The sequence below is a fragment of the Melozone crissalis genome, unplaced genomic scaffold (assembly GCF_028551555.1).
Source record: "Melozone crissalis strain CALT ecotype California unplaced genomic scaffold, PUWL_Pcris_2 ptg000036l_1, whole genome shotgun sequence".
NCBI lineage: Eukaryota > Metazoa > Chordata > Aves > Passeriformes > Passerellidae > Melozone > Melozone crissalis.
In genome coordinates this window covers 11,214,880-11,234,281 of record NW_026535814.1, presented here as the reverse complement: position 1 = coordinate 11,234,281, position 19,402 = coordinate 11,214,880, and the positions used below count along the sequence as shown (strand labels likewise).

Here is a 19,402-nt window from a genome sequence, read left to right as displayed (position 1 = left end):
CTATTTTGCCAAGTTTGAGTACTGTATTCAGCAAAGAAGAAGAGTTTACTGAAGCAGAACATAACTCCCTAATGAGAAAAAAGAAAGAGCTGGAAGCGCCTGTAAAGGGGATTATAGTGCCTACAATAGTTCTAATCTTGCCTCTGTTGCTCTGAAATATGAAGCATGAACTGAGAGTTTTTTACTTTAATTTAAATGGTATTTTAAAAAATGTTTTTGAAGACTAAATCCTTACTACAGAAAATTCTTCAGCAGAAGGTTAATTTTCTGTGCCCGAGAAAATGCCTTCATCTAGGTTAAGACAAAAACTCAGCTATTGTCTTTGCACACAGAGACATACAAGAAATACACCAGAACAAGCACACAAACCTCCAACAGTTATCAAACACATCAGTCATCTCCACTTCCTATTGAGGCCTTGAAACTCTTTCCACCCTTTTTTTTTCGCTGTTGCGCCAAGCTGAAGATTATATTTTGTTTCTTGAGTATACAGATCCTTTTCCCATTTTCTGCTTTTCCTGAAACTGAAAGCTGTGTGGCAGCCAAAAAAAGAAGTGGATATTTTTTGTGAATCTTTATATACTAGTAGCTAATTATTTCCTTTTATTCCTTACAGTTTATTAGAATTTTTCTATTTTCATGGGACTTGTTATTGGTTTTGACTGAAGTTTTATGGCAGTTCTCAAACATGGGAACCACACAAATGGAAAAAAAGTTTTAAAACCACCATGTGATTCCCTCAAGGACAGGCTGACTGTTGACCTCTACTTGCTACCACCTAAGTCAATAAGAAATTTCTCTGTATCTTCAGAAAACATCAAAACACATTTATACTTAAAAATAGCAGTGGTAAGGTAATTTTTGAAGATGCAAAATTTTAACACATGCACCTCCAATTAAATAATTGCATTTTTTTCTCAAGAGCTCTGTGATGCTCAGTGTGATTCACATCACTTTATTATTGTGCTCAAGGACCACAAGGAAAAACATTATCAATCTCTCAAACTTCTAATTTGCATTGCATTATTTCTAATTTCACATGGAATCTCACTTCAGTGAGATAAGTGAAAGGTGCAAGCAGGATAGATCTCCTACAGTAAGTAGTTAAGTCATATTAACACTGAGAAGAAATTATTGTTCTGTCACTTTGGCCAACAGTACCAAGGAAGACAACAATTATGCCTGCTCCAACATGAAGAAACAGGAAGATGTATTCTTCTTACAGTTCATTGATATACTCTCAAACAGAGATGTTTGCATGTACTCTGAGACGAAGAGAAGGGTCTGCAGGAGTCTGGTTGTAACTGACATTGGTGAGACACTTAACATTTTGTTTAAGAAGTTTAAAAACATGGATGTTATGTTATAGGGGTTACTGGGGAAAAAATAGCGCAGCACAAAACCTAAGGGTCAATCTGGATGAAGGCAGCATAAAATAACATTTTAGCAGGGCGTGTAGCCTGGATTGGGGTGTTATCAGAGTGTGGTGTTTCCCCTGACTCAAAGCCATCATTATTAGCCTCCATTCAAAATGCGTAGCTGAATTCAGGCTGATAGTGACACTGCCCAGACCTGGACATAGACTGAATCCCAATCCAGGGCTGAAGCTGCTGTTCCTGAGTGAGGATGAACTGCCAAAAAGGGACATTTTGTTAATCTCTGACAGGGATTATGCAGTTTAGGGACTGGCCAGCCCACGGATAGCATGAGCCCAGTAGCACAGGGAGCACAAGGCTGCTAGATCTCACTTCATGGTGCATCCTGTAGCCTGAACAAGGCGCATCCTGCACTGGTAACTGTGAACAGGCTAACACTCACCAGGGACCTGCCTGAGCCAAGAAATAGGAAATTCAAGGGGATTCACAGGATTTACTGTTCTTGGTAACCAGTGTCATTCCAGGGTGGCAGAGAAGCCTGGGTAGGACAGATTCTTCTCTGTTCTTCTCTGGTGCCACATTGCTTTGTCTCTGGTTGGCAGTAGGCACTGCAGCATCCCTCTCTTGTGAAACATTTCTGCCACAGTCCAATAGTTTTGTAATAATCTTACATTACCTCTTAGTTTATGGGCCAGCCTGGACCATCTCTGGCAGTGCCTACTCTAAAAACTGTGCAAGATCTAAGTATATGGGGGTTATAGAAGGAGCAAGAACAATTTATGGCTATATGTGTTTTTCTGAGAGGAGAGAGGTGTGGGCTCTGTGTTGCTGTGAGAGCTGATGTACTTACCCAGGTGAATTCAGTGACACAGCCACAAGTGCCTGCAGGTCTCAAGCCCATCCAGCTCAGGCTCAGCTTGGAGGGAGCCCTGAGGGCTGCATTTTGGACTTGATGTACTTGCACAGGTGGTATTTGGCAGTCTCCTGCAGACCAGGTCAGATGTGGGTTCACAGCAAGGTTGTGGAGCCACAGCCCACTCTGATCTATCTAACACCATCAGAGTTTGTAGCTCCCTCTGTTCCACTGCCCTGACAGCCACAGTGGTACCTGAGCACAGGGTGCTCCCGAGCACCTCCTCCCAGCTGGGTTTTGCCAGGGGTCTCCATCTCAGAGCAATGGCTAGAGGGACTGGATTTCAGGGCTTCAAGCTGCCACAGAGGTGGGCATGGTCAGGAATTGTTTTCCAAGACTAAATGTCACACTCCTCAGAAGCCGCTCTCCCACTGGTCAGTCTCCTTCTCTAGCAGGTCAAAACCCAGCCCCTCTCAGGATCAGGGCACAAGGGTGAGCTGGGGCTCAGCATGAGGATTGCCTAACTCAGGACAGCTCTTCCTCAAGATAGGTCACCCTGCAGGGCTGTAACCCGAAGTGGACTTTTGTTCACATTTCAAACCCTGTTTATTTTCTAATATTATTCTGCTCCTGTGTTATCCTGGTTTGTTGTCATTTGCAGTTAAGCCCGAAGTACCATTTGCTATAAACATCACCTATGAAAGGGAGGCAAATGAATATCTCATTCGTTACTGCACGCCACACTCAAGGAAGAAATACTTAAAGGACAAGCTAGTGCACCAAGTAGCCTATCGGCAGAAAGAAGGTACTTGGAAGGTAAGTGGTGATGTATTGGTATGCTCACACCAATTTCCAAAATTAAACATTATCAAAATTACCTGTAGCATGTAAAAATGTAAAAATCTTCATTTCTGCAGATCTCCATCTGAAAATTTGGAAAGGTGCAATATTTGGCATTTGGAAATTTCAAATATTACAAATATTAGACTATCAGTCAAAAGAGGTTTCATTAATTTGGGCTTTGCAGTGGGAATAGAAGACACCAAGTGTTGAACCATTCTAAGTTTGCTCTTTGCTGTGGTGGTTTTGCTGTTACTGTCTGTGCTCATCAGTCAGTAAAACTTGTTGTCTCTACTTATTTTTCAAGTTTCTTCACATCTCCTCCTTTTCCACTGAATCCTTCCTGGCTCCCAAGGCAGCCCTGCAGCTCTCCCACCCTCAGGCTGTCTGAGGCTGTGGAGTGGGTCTGCCTGGGGCTGCTGGGATCTCTGTGTTCCCTCTCACCAGGGTGTGCATGCAAAAGCTGCTCACAATGTTTGAGAGCATGGACTACACCTGGGTTCCCTACTGCAGAGGGAACACAGTGCTCTCCACCAAAATCAGGTTTGTTACCTGAAGTGCAACAAGGCAGTAATTACACAGTGGAGAGAAACATTGACTGTTCCAGTTGCACAAGCCTGAGTGCTCAGTGGTATTCCACAAATCAAGCACTACCAAAACATTTTACTATTAATACATTTTAGCAAACAAAGTAATTAGTGTTCCTTGGCCACAAGTTACATACTTCTCTTACTAATTAGTGTTCCATCTTCTGTAGGTTAATGATTCTCTCCCATCTCATGCTAATTAGCCCTCAGGCTCAGTCTTTGTCTTCCCTTGAGTTGGTGGCTCCCTTGTCCAGGTGGGCCATGAGTCAGCAGTCGTGATCTGCTCCTGCCAGAATTACCTTCTAGCCAGTTCAGAGCTGATTCAGCACAGTCACTGAGTGGTCTTTATTAGTTTCTTCCTTATCTTGGGGGTTCTGCCAAATGTCCTCTATTATGGCCCAAAAATTCTGTACTCTTTGTGTCCATTACCATCACTGCATCCTTCTTCCCAAGCTTTGTTAACCTCCCCCCAGGTCTCACAGCATCAAAGCATGGCAGGACCCAAACCTTAACAAGGCAATTCTACCCACCAGTAATTTATTTTTCTAACATCTGGACATCATTTAGAGCTTGCTTATTAACTGCTCTCTGTTTCACAGATTAAATCTCCTTCCTTGTTGATTAGGCTTGAAAATGTATAAAGATCAAAGAACTTAAGGGAAAAAGAAAATGGATTCAGGCAGCAAAATATATTGAAATGGAGAGCACCAGAGCTGCACTGCAGGATTTCTGCTTCTTCCCTGTAACTGTCCTCTCAAGACATTGTCTTTTTATGCTGCAGAAGTATATTTTTTCCCCATCTCTCCTCTGAGCCTTTCATGGAAGCATATATTTCCTACAGCAGTGTCAGCTGCCACAAAGCACAGTTAATACTCGCAGCTGTTTTCCTAAAAAGCTTTTATCCAGCATTTGTCTCTCTTCTCAATACTATCTGGACTATGCTCCTGTTTAACTAGGCTGATGCCCTGATAAGCACCTGTGTAATAGCTAGGCAGATGGAGTAAACAGCACAGCATTTCAGGGATGCACCTGATCTCACATATTTTGCTGAATTCGAGGATAATTCTTCACTGTCTGCTGGAAAAATGATTGTATTTTTGTGTGTGTGTGTGTATGTTTAGACAATAGAGTCACCATACCTTCAGATAAAATTGCTGGGGAAAAACCTTGAAAACGAAGCATCGTATGAGGTGAAAGTACGTTCTCAGCCCAATGGAGATTATTTTAAGGGCACATGGAGTGAATGGAGCACTTCCAAGAGCTTCAAAACAGCAAGAGAGCAGCACTCCACCGAAAGCTGTAAGAGCCGAAAACACTTTGGTCCTCCTGAAGGAAAGCAGAGCTGGGGTCTGAGCTCCCTGGCCAGCCTCGGCAGCAGCAGGGATGAGGGAATGGGGAGGGAAGAGCCCACAGCCACAGCAGGGTCGGCCCTCACAGACACGGCACTCCAGGGAGGTGACTCACAGAGCAGCTGGATTGCTCTGGTCTGGGGCTGGCTCTCCAGGAAGATTTAAATCTCACTCAAGGGCAATAAGGTCAGAGGAAGTGCTGCCATGAGAACATGAGGGTGTGGGTGCAGAGGCAGATGAAGGCTGACTCACTGCTTGCTGCTGGCTGGCTTGCCAGGGGAAGGAAGAGCTTGCATTTTGGGTAAGGCACAGAGCTGCGAAGCATGACCCATTTCAGAACCCTGGGCTTGGGTGTGAACATGGCACTTGAATCACAAATGCAACACAGGATAAAATCTCATCACTGCACATGAATAATCTTTGTGGTCCTTGGGTCCCCCCAGTCCCCAGGGGCACCTCAGCATTACAGGTGTTAGAAGTCATCTCTGTGCTGCTGTGAGGACACAGTGAGTCCTGATTTCAATGCACAGAAGGTGACAGCACACTTCAAGCTGCTTTAATCCAGGCTGTGAACCCAGCTCGAAGCTCAGCCAAGTGCTGAGGCTGGGGCTGTCTATCATTCACCTCCTTCACGGAGGCAGGAGAAACGAGCCCAGCCCAGTGATAAGCAAGTGCAATACTTGGTGTTAATTCCTAATTTATCATCTGAACAGACATCACTGTTAGGGTGGCTTAACAGTGAGACATTTACATGCACTGGCTGATGCTCTTTGTTTTCCTTCAGACAGCAGTGTGGTCATGGTTATACTCTCCATCCTGGGATTCATGCTGTCCGTTGTTGTGATTGCACTGATCGTAGTTTTTTGGGAAAACAGGTAATCTCTTTGTATCAGAAAAGGTTTTGGAACCCAATCCTGTTCTGACAGTCTTATTGCTTTCCCCTGTTATACTTGTGAACTATTCTCTTTCCATCTCTGGAACTCTGTATCAAGCTGATGGCAAGCAAAGAGTAGAAATGAGCAATACAAGAGACAGTGTTGGCAGGCAGAAGATGACCTGCCACTTGGACCAGATTCCAGTCCTGATCTCAAAACCCTGGGAACTCCAGCGGGCCAAAGTCACCACAGAGCACTTACAGACTTAGTGTCTCAGTGGAGGCAAATTTGACTCACAAACTTCAAGCAAAATCCAGAAAAGAAAGGAACCTGCGGGTTTTAGCAAACTCCTAAGTGTGGAAACAGCATGCCGGAGTGATGACCTCTTTCCCTTTCACAGGCTGAGTCAGGGGGCTGTTTGCTCTGTGGTGCTTTCAGAAGCAGCAGGGCAGAGCCCTCTGCCTTGATGGTGCCAGAAACCAGCCTGGCCAAATCCTCTTCCAGCCAGCCACGAGGCAAGACCAGCCCAAACTGGGCCTAAGGGTACATTAATTACCCAAGCAGTCCTTGGGCTGCAGTTGGGTTTTTTCATATATCTGCTACACAGCAGTAGATGGATGACTGCAGATATGTTTTTAATGACATGGCTCACTAGAGCTGACAAGCTTAAGAAAATGAACAGATATGTAGATAACATTATGAAACTAGAATCTGGAGGGATGAAATCCAAGTTTATCTGTAGAAGATGAGCTCCTTGCAAGATAGAAAGCCCAGGACTCTTCAACAACATTCAGAGCAGTCTGCCCATGACACCCACCTCAAGAGAGGTAACTCTGTGTTGAGCTCCTTTTTGGGGCAACGCTTGGGCTGTGCCAACTCCAGAGTAACACATGGGGATTATCTGAACAATGTTAGTTGGCCCAGCCATACCATGCCACAAACAATTTTAATAATTACACATTTTAGACACTGGAGTTATCTGCTCTAGTGCTGCTTTATTCACAAGTATAGAGGGAGCTTGAGATTTCTTGTTCTTGCATTTTACTGTTGCTGGGAACCTGCGATTATCTAACTTTGCTAGAAGTCTTGCTTATATATAACTGCAGTAAAAAACAGGTGAGACTTTTTGATCCCAGATATTTCCATTTTAGAAAGAAGAGGGTTTTATACATGTGCATATATACAGCCACACAGGCACATAAATAAAATTAAATAAATATTCATATACATGTATAATTTTAACACTGCAATGATTGAAAATCAGCTGGACAACATTCTCTGGATGCATCATAGGTGACAGCATCAAGCAGCACAACATGAGAACTTTGCTGATCAAGGTAGCAAAAATGAGACCTGTAGAATAAGACTACAGGAGAGATGTCTGAAACTCAAATTGCTGGCCAAGGAATGGGACAATATGCCATTCTTTGAATTAATTGAACAGAAGCGAGTATCAGCAAATTTCCACTTTAACCACAGCATCTTCTTGCACTTAGAGAAAACAGTTTCACCACAGAGAGCCCTGTTCACACAGCTGGATGAAAACAAGCAACAAGCTCTTTGCCAGCATAATTTGCTGCATTTCCAGTACTTAGTGAAGTGTTTTCTTTTAACTGTGACAATTTGTGCGCTCCAAAGAACAATGACTTTTTGGTGACCTTTACAATTCCTCTTCTCTTGTCTGGTTTATTCTGAGGCTTCTCTGACTTTTTTCTGGATAATGCCAGCCAGCCCTAAGGCTTTGTGAGAACTGGTACAAATGAAGCAACATGAACCTCTGACACCTCAACATAGCCCTCTCTCATGCTGCTTTTTGTCTACTGTTGCTGTTTCAGGATCAAGCCTGCTGTATGGCCAAACCTTCCTGACCATAAAAAAACGCTGGAGCAACTATGCAAGAAGCCAAAAAACGTATGTATGTTCTTCCATCTGTTCTTCCATCTTTCCATCTGAGCGCAGACTCTTGGGGACAAAACTAACACTCATGAGAGACAGTATGTGCATGTGCTGCATGAGCTAGGACATCTTTCAGAAATTACTTCTACATTTCACTGAAAAGAGCTCACATTTGCTCATGCAGATGTCAGCCAAGGGTATGGAAATAACACAAAATTGACCCAGTGCCTGAAGTTTGACTTGCGCAAAATCTCTACAGAGGTCTTGGGAAGTTGATGTATGAAGAAAGGCTGAAGGAATTAAGTTCCTTTACAGAAGAAAAGGAAGCTTGGCGTGGGGAATACTATTTACAACCTTCCAATACCTAAGGTATATGTAGAGAGATGGGAAAGATGCTCTCATCACACAGCTGTGTGGAGATAGGAAACACACGCCTCTGGTAACAGAGGCAACAAGCATTTGTTGCTTCAGGGCAAACTTCTTCCAGATACAAGGAAAGAATCTTCCTTGTGAAAAGAATTAAACACTGTGTAGCCTGCCCAAAGACAAGGTAGGTTCCCCTTTGGGGATATGTTTAAGGCATGGCTTGATAGGGCTCTGAGCAGCCTAATCCAGGTCCTGCCTCTGGCAGAAAGCTGGACTCCACAGCTCCTTTCCAACCAAGCTGCTTTGGTGATTCTACAAAACTGTGATCATGAGGCTGGATGGCGACCTCTTGCAAACATCCCTGGTGGTGTCCATGCACCCTGACATGGTCAGTAGCATTGTTCATACATCATGCAGTATGTGAACTGCTTTGCCAGTTAAAAGCCAGTTGGATGAGTAAGGCATTAGTGCTGTTCATTCCATGTACATTATTATCATGTTCTTAATTTCATAGGAGGCTTAACACAGCTCCCCCAGCCCCTGTGCTCCCCAGCTGAGGGATTCCTAACGTTTTTCAGGAAGTCGTGGCAAATTTTTACTTCCCTTGCTGCTAAATTAGGAAGGCAAAACTGAAAGAAACCACCTGGGTGGGCACACTCCTTCCTGTGAAATGGCAGGCAGGCAATAAATGTGTCTCACAAAAGTCTCTGAAACACTGTCTAGAGCATAAAACACTCTCTGGGGGTACTGCCCAGAGGAGGACACTGGATGAATGAAGTTAATAGAAAAAGGGATTTTCAGCCATGTGATAATTTATTCTGTGCTAACCTATTGTTCAGCCTGCTCAGGGTTACATCTGGAGTTAAAGAAATAATAAATACCCTTCTAAAATAAATTATCACAGTATCTTTTATCTTAAGCTAACACCCACTGTTGACTAACTGTGCTGTTCCCTTTGCCACACAGAATTTTGATATAAGCTTTAACCCAGAGAGCTTTGGTTATGTTCATATCCATAAAGTGGATGGCCTTTGGGCAAAAGCTGAACTGGAAAATTTTCTGCAGCCATCAACTGCTCCAGAGACAAGCCTTCCAGAAAAATTCAGGAGTGGATCAGACCTGAAGGTGATCCCTGCGATGGCAGACAAAACCAGCCCAAACCTGCCGGTGTCTTACGAAGGGGCCTGGCCGGCTGACGCCCTGCACAGGCTGCTGGGCCCCGGCCAGTTTGCAGTCACCGAGGGCAGCTGCAGCTCCAGCACCTATGAGCTTTGCCACGGCAACAGGGTGCCCCTGCACCACGATGGTTTCAGCCTTTCCTCCACCCGTGCCCTGGATCCTTCGGGGCAGCCCCATCCAGAGCCCCTGAACGGCGACACCCGGCGCCAGATGCTGCCTCACAGTGACATGAGATCACCCAGCAATGAGGAAGCCTACGTCACAATGTCCAACTTCTACAAAATCCAGTAGATTTCACAAGAATTACAGCATGCAGTTTTTTCTCCAGCACATGCAGGATACTGAAGGTTCCTGGCTCTGTTTTCCCGTATCCTGAGCATTCCCACCTCCCTCGCCCGCTCTGCTCACGGTGCAACCTGCAGGGAATGGGGATCTCCTACACTGCAGTGAGAAGCAGCCCATCTCAGCATTCAGTATGCTGCCAGCAGTCTTCACTGCAGCAGAAATTAAATTTAATTCAGCCTGATTCCGATCTTCAAGTCTGTGTAATCCAGAGCAGTGACAATGCAGTCCCAGCCGAGGATCACAGCATGTCTCCTAGAAATTAATGAACTCTTTTGTTACCCTCTTGGTTACAAAGTTAAGCTCTTAGTAATGCCTTAGCAAGAAATATGGCAATAAATTCCTTTTAAATAGAACCCAACCTCTTTTAAACACTCGTGGGTCAAGACTAACTCCCCCCCAGACAGTCAAAAGACAGTAAAAAGACAAAAGAGACAGGAAATTAGAGTTGCTATCAAATATTAGATGCCTGGCAATTCAGGCAGCTTGAGCACCACAATGAGAGTTGGCTGAGTGCCCAGCAAAAATGTTACATGGGCCCACCTGAGGAAGATGTTTCCTGAGATGGATTTAGTTTTTGGTTTGGTTGTTTTTGTTTTGGGGTTTTTTTGGGTGGGGGTTTTGAGACTCAAATTAAAACAAAGCAAACCCTAAATGCCACTACTTTTTTGCTATTGGCAAAGATCTGCCCTTAAGCCAGTTACAGGATGCACAGGTGCTTTGGCTAATACTTTGAGGTCTTCAACATTTCATGTACCAACTATGAGAAGCAAAGTCCTTTCTCTTCCTAGGGGCTGAATTAGGTCTGTAAATTGCATGATACTCTCCTTTTCTGCAGCTCTTATGCAATTATTAGTGAAGCATAAGTGCTTTCCATGCCAGAGACTGGGCTGACCATGTTTGTTTACTAGCATTATTCCCAATGGCTGTGACTGCACACAAGTACTATGAATTTGGACAGGCAATGTTCTCTTTTATTCTTTTTTTTTTTTTTTTTTAGTTTTTAAATTTTTTTTTCATTGTGACTTTTTTTCTTTATGGTATTACATTTATTATATATTTTACATTATGGCTGAGCCACTTCACAGTCCTCTTTGGATGCTGCACATTCTGGAGCACACACTTGGAGGTAAAGCTGCTACAGCCACATGGTTGCATGACAGCAAAGCGTGTGGCCATGGGACATACAAGCTGCTTTCTTGCACTCTGGACTCAGGGTTCGCCTCACTGTGCAGTCTCAGTTCCTCCAGTTCTTTGAAATTCTCCTTTGCCTAGTTATATTCACATTCCCAGAGCCTGAAGGGTGAAAAGAGTCCTCTCTTATCCTCAGAGGATGAGATGCTCATTTGTTCTGACTCGTAATGGTCACAGAGATGTCGCAAAACTTCAGCTGCTTCCATCTGCCTCTGCCAAGACAGCTTTGTGCCAGGAGAGCAGCAGAATGAATCTGATCACTGAAAATCTCTTGTGGCCCTGTTTCAAGAATATATGGCAGAGAGTGAGGCTTGCATTAAACTCAGTTGCTTGAATTAGAATTGAATGCTGCAGGAGACAGTACAAACCAAACAGCAATTCTGGAGCACATCAAGCCAAAACCAGCCTTCCCAAGACAGCACTCCACCTCCTCCACCTCCACCCAGCGCAAGGGAAACTTTCAAGTGGGGAGAGCTTAACAGCTACTGTGTGCAAAGGGGCCTCAGATTTGGCTCAAGGCATTCCAGTGACATTTTACAGAATGGTTTTTATTGCTGTTCACCGCCAAATGGAGCATTAATTGATGCAGAAGAAAAAGACCAAAGCCCTGGGCATTCATTTTCTTTATAGTGCTTGTGTTTTTTTTCAAACAGAGCTGCTGATAATGCTTATACTGTAAGAAATTGCACAGTGTGACTGTAGATACAGACAGACTATACTAGAATGATACCTTCTTCCATGACACAGTGACAAACAAAAAGGGGATAGAGGAAGAAGCAAAAAAGCACATCAGGAAAGTCTTCTGCAGTATGTGCTATGCTTCCTTCAATTTTTGTAATTCTGTATTTCTGTAATATATTTGTTGGATGTATGCAGATATAACCACTTTCAGCTTTATTTCAGGAAAAAAAATTAAAGCCAAATATGCACCAAAGCCGAAACACCACAAGCATTTCCTGTCTGTTGCCAAGTTATATAGAGTCCATATATGAGGAGACAGCCACGGCTATGTCTGGACAATCTGTCAAGTAGTCTCCTTACTCTACATGACAATTTCTCCAGAGCTGTCCACAGATTCCCATCTGCCTCAGCAATCACACAGGAGTTGTGCTCAGCTTTCACATACTCCATGCACTTCCTTTAGCTCAGCACAACTTTCCTTCTCCCCCTTCTGCCCCCGGTGCCCTTGCTCAGCTGCACACCCAGAGCCAGCCTGCTGGCACTGGTTTCTCTGTAGCTGCAGTATGACACAGTGCCTGGAGCTGCCTGCTCCTCCCTGCTGTGTGCCCGTGGGGCTCCAGCCCCTCTCCTGTCCCCCTGTCGTGGGGACACACAGACACCCTCCCATCTTTGCTTCTCCCCTCTCCTGTGTGCAGCCCATGCAAACACCTCCCAGCACTGCGAGCGCTCCTCTCCTGCACTATGCAAACGTCTCTTAGCTGTACACAAACAAACTTGGGCTATTGTCAGTTATAACAATGAGTCATGGTCTAATTCTAATGATGCTGTAAAATGCTAATTACATCTCAAGGCAATAGTCATCCCTGGCTAAAAGCTTTAGTTTGTTTACCACATCTCCTCCCCTTGCGCACATTCATTAGACAGGCTGAAAAAACACACACAAATGCTGTGTGTGTCGGTGGGGCAGCAGAGGACCATCTAGCTAAGTGTGGGGAGGCAGGAGGGCTGCTTCTGCCAGGGTGGAGGGATGGCTAAATGCCTGTGATGGGCAGTGAAATCTGGGCTACAAAATAAACATTGTCCCTGCACTGCTGCAGGGACCTGTGGCTGAGTCCAGGGCAATTGTTGGCAGGCAGAAGCTGACTATGAAACCATCTCTCCTGGCAGCAAAGGATGTGGTGATGCTGGCAGGGCATTTCTGCAGGGCAGGAGTACAGCCCCTGCTCAGCTTCTTAGCAGGAGTGTTTATTGATTTGAAGGCCTGTCTTGGTACAGCAATACAGCAGTGCTGCAACCTGGGGGGAGAAGCAGTAGGGTTTTAGTCAATACACTTTTAAATCAAGCTAGTTATCTCTGGGGTTGTGGGGTTTCTGAAGCTATCATTTAAAAACAGATAAATCGTGATATAAAGAAGACTTAGCACCTCTGTGAGGAATTATTGTAGAGACAAACACCTCCTTATTACTGTGATCATGAAGCCGCCCAAATTAACAATCCTGTGTTTCACAGAGCATTGGCAAAACAAATCTAATGCGCAGACACACAAGAAAACAACTGATAATGCCAGAAAATGCAATTGCTAAATTATACCGACTCTATCATCCCTTGCTCACGCGGCAGCTCCAGGTTTCAGCCAGGATCGCTTTTCCTTGGCTTCCAAGCGCCACCTGCTGAAACACGAGGCGTGTCAGAGCCCAGCCCTTGGACACTCGCTGCTGCCATCACATCGTGCAGCTCCAGAAGCGCTGCTCAGATCGGACCTGGGGGGAAAAAACAAGCCCACAACAAGCTATGCAGTATTTCACTTACTTGTAGTCTGTGGTCCTAATGATGTTTGGGCAAATAAAAGCAAAAGACAGAGTTTCCAGGATTTCTTCATCTTTAAAATGAAGTAGGCAGCAGTGTCCACAGAAGAACTAACTCCATAGCAGTAACTCAGAAATTCATCTTTTGTTACCTAAGAATGAGAAAACCAGTGTTTAAAGGGTGATGGCTGTAGATTGTGGCTCAACAGACTCTATATTTTGCAAAACTTCTTTTGCATCTTCCAGGGAACTCTGAGTTTTACATGTATTGCTGCAGCAAGCTCCAACACAGAATTTAGCTGAATGACACTAAGACCAATGGATTGAGATTCTTTCTCTGGGAAACAGGGCTGCTGCTACGGGCTAAAAAAAAAAAAAAAAAAAAGTTTTCCGAGTTACTGTTAAATACTGATGGCATAACTTATATGTCACAGCAAAATTAGATTAGATTAGTCCAAGATCAGGACCACCACTGAATGAATATAAAAAGCCCCAAAAACCCCAAAGTTTTGTCAAGCAACATAAAAAATGAGACACAAAGCAGAAATGCATTGATGAAAATGTCTAAAGGAATAAATCTATGCCTCAAAGTTGGAGCTTCTCCAAAACAGTCTGACAACTGTTTTTCCAGAAAATGTACATAAGCTGAAAAAAACCATGCCACCTTTTGAAAGTAAAAAATCCCAACCAACAAAAGAAAAAAAACAACCAACAAAACCCAACAAAAAAATTGTTTTAATGAAAAAAGGAACAGAATTTATCTCAGGAAAATAAACACTTCCCACATTTTACCACAATCTCTGCTTTTCCACAGAAAACCAGACTTGATTCAACTTCCACAAAACCTTGCACTTCCTTTCTTTCCAAGATATTCAACAAAGGCTGGATCCTGTCCCCAGCCTCCAGCTGCAGCTCCTGTTGGGATCAGCAGCAGTGCTTGAGCTGGGGGGAAGCCTGGATCCATGTTTTTGTGGAGCTGGGGCTGCTGTACCTGGCGTGGCTGCAAACCTCCAGGCATGAGTGTGGAAGAGGTGCTGGAGCCCAAACCAAGCTCGCTTTAAAACCACAGGGGTTTCAGACTCTGCTGAGGCACACCAGTATGGCCAGGGGATGCTGCAAACAGAGGGGCAGCTCTCAGCCACCTGAGGGCTTGGTGTTGAGCACTGGCTACTGGGAGTCCTGCTTTCTGCTCACCCTACAAGGGGGGAAAGCTAAAGAAACAGGGTGAGCGTAATCACAGTGACAACAGACAGTAGCAGCTGCTGGCAGTGCCAGGTTGCTCTTGGCATTACCTCTTTACTGGGAAACCTCAGTGTGCTGCTGCTGCTGCTGCTGCTGCTGCTGCTCCCAGTGTGGAGGATAGGAGATGCAAGACAAAAATCAGCAAAATCACTGGTCTTGCTCCTTCTGCCAGGGACAGCTCTGGGATGGCAAAGCCATGCTCTGCCCACACGGCTGCAGAGGTTTGAGGTAGCACTGTGTGCAAGGAATTACATAAAGGCAAGCTGGCTTTCATACAGCAATGTGCACAGGTGATTTCATCTGCAAGACCTCTGCTGCTGCCATCTGTCTCTGCCAAGATAGCTTTGTGTCACAAGAGCAGCAGAATGAATCAGATCACTGAAAATCTCCTGTGGTCTAGTTTCAAAAATATATGGCAGAGAGTGGGGCTTGCATTAAACTCAGGTGCTTGAATCAGAATTTTGTTTTACAGGAGACAGTATAAAAAACCCCCTACATTTCTGTATCACATCAAGCCAAAAAATTTCCTCTCACAGACAGAAACATGAAGCCACAAAGAGCACAGGGAGGCCAGAATGAAAATGTAGTGAAGGAAGCTGCTGAAGTGCCATCTTCCCAAGAGGAATACACCAGAAGAAAAGGCTGTCTCACATCTTTTTTCCCGTACCTGATGCTCTTTTGGGGTAGTGGGGTGGTGTCACTGAGGTGCTCTGATGGCTCATGCAGAGGCAAGAAGTGGGGGCAGTGTTCTGGGAGAGTTATAGGGGCCTTTTCTCTTGTTCCTGCAGGGCTCTACCAACAATTTTGGAGCAAACTTCAGTGCAGGCTGTTGAGGAGTGTAGACCTTATTCCTGACAGGACACTGTGCCAGGCAGCAGGCTGGAACTCAAGGTGCAGACCAAACCTCCACCTCTGGGACTGCCCCTCTGCCCTGCAGAATCAGATGTTCCTGTGGTTTGTGCCATCCTGTTCAGCAGCTGTTGCACAATCAGAATGAAGAAATAGTGCTTTGAACATGAAGCACCAACCAAGATCTCCCATCTTGATGCTACCACCAGATACAATGATGTGCATTGCCACCTATCTCAAAAAATCTGCTGCGTGTGCTGTGAAGCCACAGGCTGGCAGGACAGCATCACCACTTATCTCCTGCATCTGCTGGGTCTGTAACCAGCACACTGCAGCTGCAGCTGAACAGGGGCCTTTCAGCTTCATTTTTGGGTCCCCCAGATCACAGAGAGGGAGAGAGAAGTGCTGAAGGGAGGCTCTGGGCGCTTGGTGATAGTCCTGAAAATCCCTCTTGTCTGGTTCAAATCCCTTTAACTTTCCTTTAATCTCTGAAAAGTACTTCCCCTGCACATCCAATGTGTGCGTGTCCAGTGTGCCATTATGGCTGCACGTTCCCCAGTAGAGATTTTACTATCTAACAGCTAATGCCAGTGTTTGTTCCATTAATTTCTACACATATTAATCAAACTACTTTCGTACAGGACAGATTCCAATTTGAGTTCTACAGTGTCTGATTGCTAGTGAAAAATCATGGGTTTTTTTTCCTCTGCAAGCACTATACCTTTTCTGAAGTTACCAGCTGTTATTCAGACTGCTCTAAGAGCAACTCTCTTCCCATAGAAGTGAAAAGAAACTTTGCTCCTGATTTCCAAAGCTCATGAAACCAGCCCTTGGAAAATATGATTCTGTACAAATGTTGAAATTACTCTGCTGGGAACCATGCCCTCAGGAAACATATCCAGTGAGCAATGAGGTCCACACACAGGCAGACCTGAGCTGGGAACTGTTCTGAAAGCATCAGGAACACACCACCAAGGTGAGGAGGCTTAAGTTTTCCTGGATCACAAACCCCATTAGTCCAGCTCAGTGTAGAAATCTTGTCCTGAAGCACAGGATTTTTCCCAGCTGCCACAGGCTCAGTTAAGGCTCCCAGAACCCAGTGACAAAACTTCCGTTGGTTCCCAAAAAGTACAGTTTCTTTCACTACCAATCCTCCCTTCTGAAAATGTAGATTGGTCTGGGATTAAATAAAATTGGAAGGTATTAGTACCAAGGACAAACTGGCTGCAGTTACTCAAATTAAAACTGCTACTTCCCTTGAACAAATATCATCCTGTCAGATCACTGCAGGCTGTGAAGACATGAGATAGCAAGTCAAAAGGAAATGTTTCTTTCATTTTGTGATTCCCACAATCCATCCACATCACTTTCTGTTTTAAAGAGGAGACATATAGCATGACACCATGTTGTGAAATCAATTAATCAAAGAGAAGTGAATGGATTGTATTCAAGCTGCCAGACCACATACAGCCCCTATTTGACAGTAAGTTTGTTTTTCATATATATTGGCTCTTCAGTAGCATTATTGAAGTAAGTAAAGGCTCCTCATATGATGGCTGGCAATTATAAAGAGAGTTTCTCCACCATTTTCCAGTGTCAGCCATACACGTTTCCAGAGTCTTACTGGTCAAGAAAATAATAGAGCTAACACAACCTTCACTAAGGAATTGGAAGTAGCTATTGCTCATACTGAGATCACTGCTGGACAAAAGAAAAATAGGGTTTGCAGAGGATTAGTGCAGCAAGCATTCAGGACTTCAGTGTTTGAACTGTTAGCAACCCAGGCTAAGAGCAGCAACTTCATGAGAAAGGCTATTTTGAAGTCTATTCTATAATCCTGTACTGCTTTTAGCTGGCTGCCAGCCTGAAATGGAGCAAATGCTGCTATGCACGATGCATTTACTCTCTGCTACAGCAGCAGCTTCTCAGTCTAGGAGAGCAGCAAAATGATGAGAGAGGAGCAGAAAGTAGAAGAAAAAAGAAAAAAGTAGCAAAGTAGGAAAAATTAGACACCATACACTCATGCACTAGGTTTTGTCAGGAATTTTTTTACAGTTTCCTTTGAGTACCTTTCTGCCCTGTCTCTATGGACAAAGGATAAAAGATGAACTGAGACAACCTCACTGATGTGACAAGAAAGGTAGGTTCCCAGTCTTTATTCAGCATCCGAAACAGAAGACAACAAGATAAGAAAGTTATAAGTTCTTTGTTTTTGGAAAGCTCTTTGAAGTCATATCTTGGTCATTGCAAATACAAGTAAGTAGCAAACAACTTTCAGTGTAGGTCTGTACAGGCAACAACTACCAGGTCAGCAAACATTCTAGGAACACAGAGAAAAAAATACTGTAACACATATATCCCCTTTGAAGAAAAATAGAAGTAAAATGATCTCATAATCAAAATGATCCTGAGCCAGGATAAAAAACAGGCCTTTATAAAGCATTTTGCATTTATCCTGGTCCACGTCTCCCCATCTTTGACCGCCCCTCCAGCCTCCCAGTACTGGGAACTCACATGTTCCCAGCAGCAAGATCAGCAGCTGCTCTGTCACACCAGTGAGACCCACAAAGCCAAGAGATACTGCAGTGCCACAGGTGAAAAGGTCTGCACGACCCTCTTGGGACAGACTTCCTTCCATTTATAACAGCCTGTCCAAGACCACCACACCTCAGAATATTTTGATTTCCACCTCTCCTAGGGTGGTGTTATGATGCTTGTATCCCCAGTCATTGTTCTGTCGATGCTGGATACTATGTTCTGTGCCTTCAAGACTGGCTCTGAAAAGTGAAGTTTTGTTTTGTTATCAGCCTGCTTCTCCCCACAGTAGGGGGGACACAGATGGGGCAGTACATAGGGCAGCTTGGGTTTTTGCTCTTGCTTTTGTTTCTGCTCATTAATTAGTTTAGCTAAGCAGGCTGAGTTTTTCCCTGGACTGTTTTTCCTTTCCTTTTTTTGGAACCCCTTGAGCCTGCTCTGGACTGGGACCTGGGAACACCGAGAGTTTGCACCTTGTGGCTGCAGCAGCTGCCCCAGTGCCAGAGGGACTGAGAACAGAGCGACCACCACCAAGAGAGACTTTCTGAATTTGTCATCTTTTTCGGAGCGGTGAAAGAGTTTTGTCATCTGGTATTGTTCATTTTGTGTGCTGGGGGGTGCTGTGCCAATTAAATGAACAGGTTCTTTCCACTTCTCTCTGAAGAATCCTTCCCAAACTGGTTGGGGGGATGTAGGGGGATGGAATATAGGTAGGTGTGGAAGGTGGTGTGGAAAGTAATCTTACCCCCTAAAGAGTTGCAGCTGGGTTAATTATTAAAGATTAGGAGCAGGCCTGATTTTAACAGGCCACAGCTGTAGCCAATAAGAAGAGTGTTATAAAAGAGTAGATTGGTTTGTTGCGGGGAACTGGGGTCAATTGGCTGCTGTGAGGACAAGGAAGAGTCAGTGCCTAGAGGAGCTGCCTACAAGAAACATCAAGGAGGTATGAAACTCTGGCAATGTGGAGCCCTTGCAATGTAATGACAATAGAATTCTTGCTCTATAATGACAACAGGGGGAGGGGCCCTCTTTGGAGGTTTTCTCCCAGATTTGCCCTAAACCAGGACACCATCTCTTCCATGCTCTATGAAACAGAGCTGATCTAACATTGCAAAGGGGATGTTCAGGAGCCACAGCGACCTGCTGCATACGTCAGAAAATAAAAGAACAGCTAATCTCAGAAAAAAAACATTCCAGGGATGGAAAGAGAAAAAGGACAGATGTGTGGGGTGGCCAAATGCCAGATCTACTCTCTGCTCTGATCCCCTGAGGCTGAGCCTACTGAAGCATCTGGGAATTAATTCTGCAGATTGAAAGTAATTGGCAGTTACTGGAAACTGCTGTTATGGAACAGGAGGGTGTTGTTGTGCATACACTTTATCAGAGGAACCTATAAAAGATGGAAGAGGAGTATTGCCCCTTTAACTATATGA

The 19,402-nt window shown here is 44.5% G+C and overlaps 1 protein-coding gene across 1 annotated transcript in view; it reads left to right on the top strand.

Annotated features, from left to right (window-relative positions):
• The window catches only part of SPEF2 (sperm flagellar 2), a 116,405-nt gene extending 106,793 nt beyond the window's left edge, over positions 1-9,612 (top strand). Inside the window, exons 29-34 of the mRNA XM_054283437.1 lie at positions 1,159-1,313; positions 2,891-3,045; positions 4,778-4,955; positions 5,790-5,880; positions 7,716-7,791; positions 9,109-9,612. Coding sequence (XP_054139412.1) covers positions 1,159-1,313; positions 2,891-3,045; positions 4,778-4,955; positions 5,790-5,880; positions 7,716-7,791; positions 9,109-9,612 — 1,159 coding nt within the window. The remainder of the gene's footprint in view (positions 1-1,158; positions 1,314-2,890; positions 3,046-4,777; positions 4,956-5,789; positions 5,881-7,715; positions 7,792-9,108) is intronic.
• The last annotated feature ends 9,790 nt before the right edge of the window (positions 9,613-19,402 follow it).